Genomic DNA, 721 nt, shown 5'->3' with positions numbered 1-721 from the left:
GGGGGAGACTGTACTCTTTTTCCCTTTGTCAGGTTTTTTCCCATTGAGTTTTTTTTACAAGGTATTTAATGACGTAGTCCCCATCACAAAATATATTGTACTATTTTTCCTTCACTAAAATTTTTTTTTCATTGGGTTTTTCTTTAGTAAAGTTTTAACGAGACATAATTCTAAATGAACATCTAAGGAAGAGTGTTGTGATAAGGATCACTACGTAGATGTCCATTCTCAATAGAGAATGAATTTAATAAGAATTAAAACAAAGACATTTTACATGTATAAATAGAAGACATCGTCAAATGCAATAGACACAAGTAATAAAACAATTCTTTCTTTTTTTATGTTACAATTATTCTAAATACACCACCATCCACCACCACCATCACTAACCCCTTCCACCTTCTTCCTCATACCCAGTCTCCATAGACTCATTCCATTTTGCTCATCACTACAAAATCACACACACTCTCTCTCTCTTTCTACCAATCTATCTAACTAAATTCTATGTTTCTTTTTCTTGTTTTCTGTTTCTGTTTCTTCTGTTAACAATTCTCCGAGGATAGAGAGAGAGAGAGAGAGGAGATTTAGGTAGTACTACTAATAATTAATTAATTAAAAATAAATAACAAAATGGAATCTCATTCGTTGGTGTCGAAAGCGAGAACCGCGTTTCACTCTGCGGCTGCAAAAGCGGAGCGTGTTATCCTGGATTTCAAATCCG

General features: G+C 34.0%; 1 protein-coding gene across 3 annotated transcripts in view; it reads left to right on the top strand.

Moving 5' to 3' along the window:
• Nucleotides 360–721, top strand: part of LOC107624945 (rab3 GTPase-activating protein catalytic subunit) — an 8189-nt gene continuing 7827 nt past the window's right edge. For 2 of the 3 annotated variants that reach the window (XM_021117368.1, XM_016327443.2), the window contains exon 1: nucleotides 360–720. Coding sequence is in view for 1 of the 3 variants with exons in the window: in XM_016327453.2 (XP_016182939.1) it covers nucleotides 631–721 (91 nt within the window). In the remaining 2 variants the exon portion in view is untranslated. The other variant, XM_016327453.2, reaches the window with a different exon arrangement.

The sequence above is a fragment of the Arachis ipaensis genome, chromosome B01 (genome assembly GCF_000816755.2).
Source record: "Arachis ipaensis cultivar K30076 chromosome B01, Araip1.1, whole genome shotgun sequence".
In the NCBI taxonomy this organism is placed as follows: Eukaryota; Viridiplantae; Streptophyta; class Magnoliopsida; order Fabales; family Fabaceae; genus Arachis; species Arachis ipaensis.
Note: the sequence above shows the minus strand (reverse complement) of the source record. Positions and strands in the feature narration are given on the sequence as shown.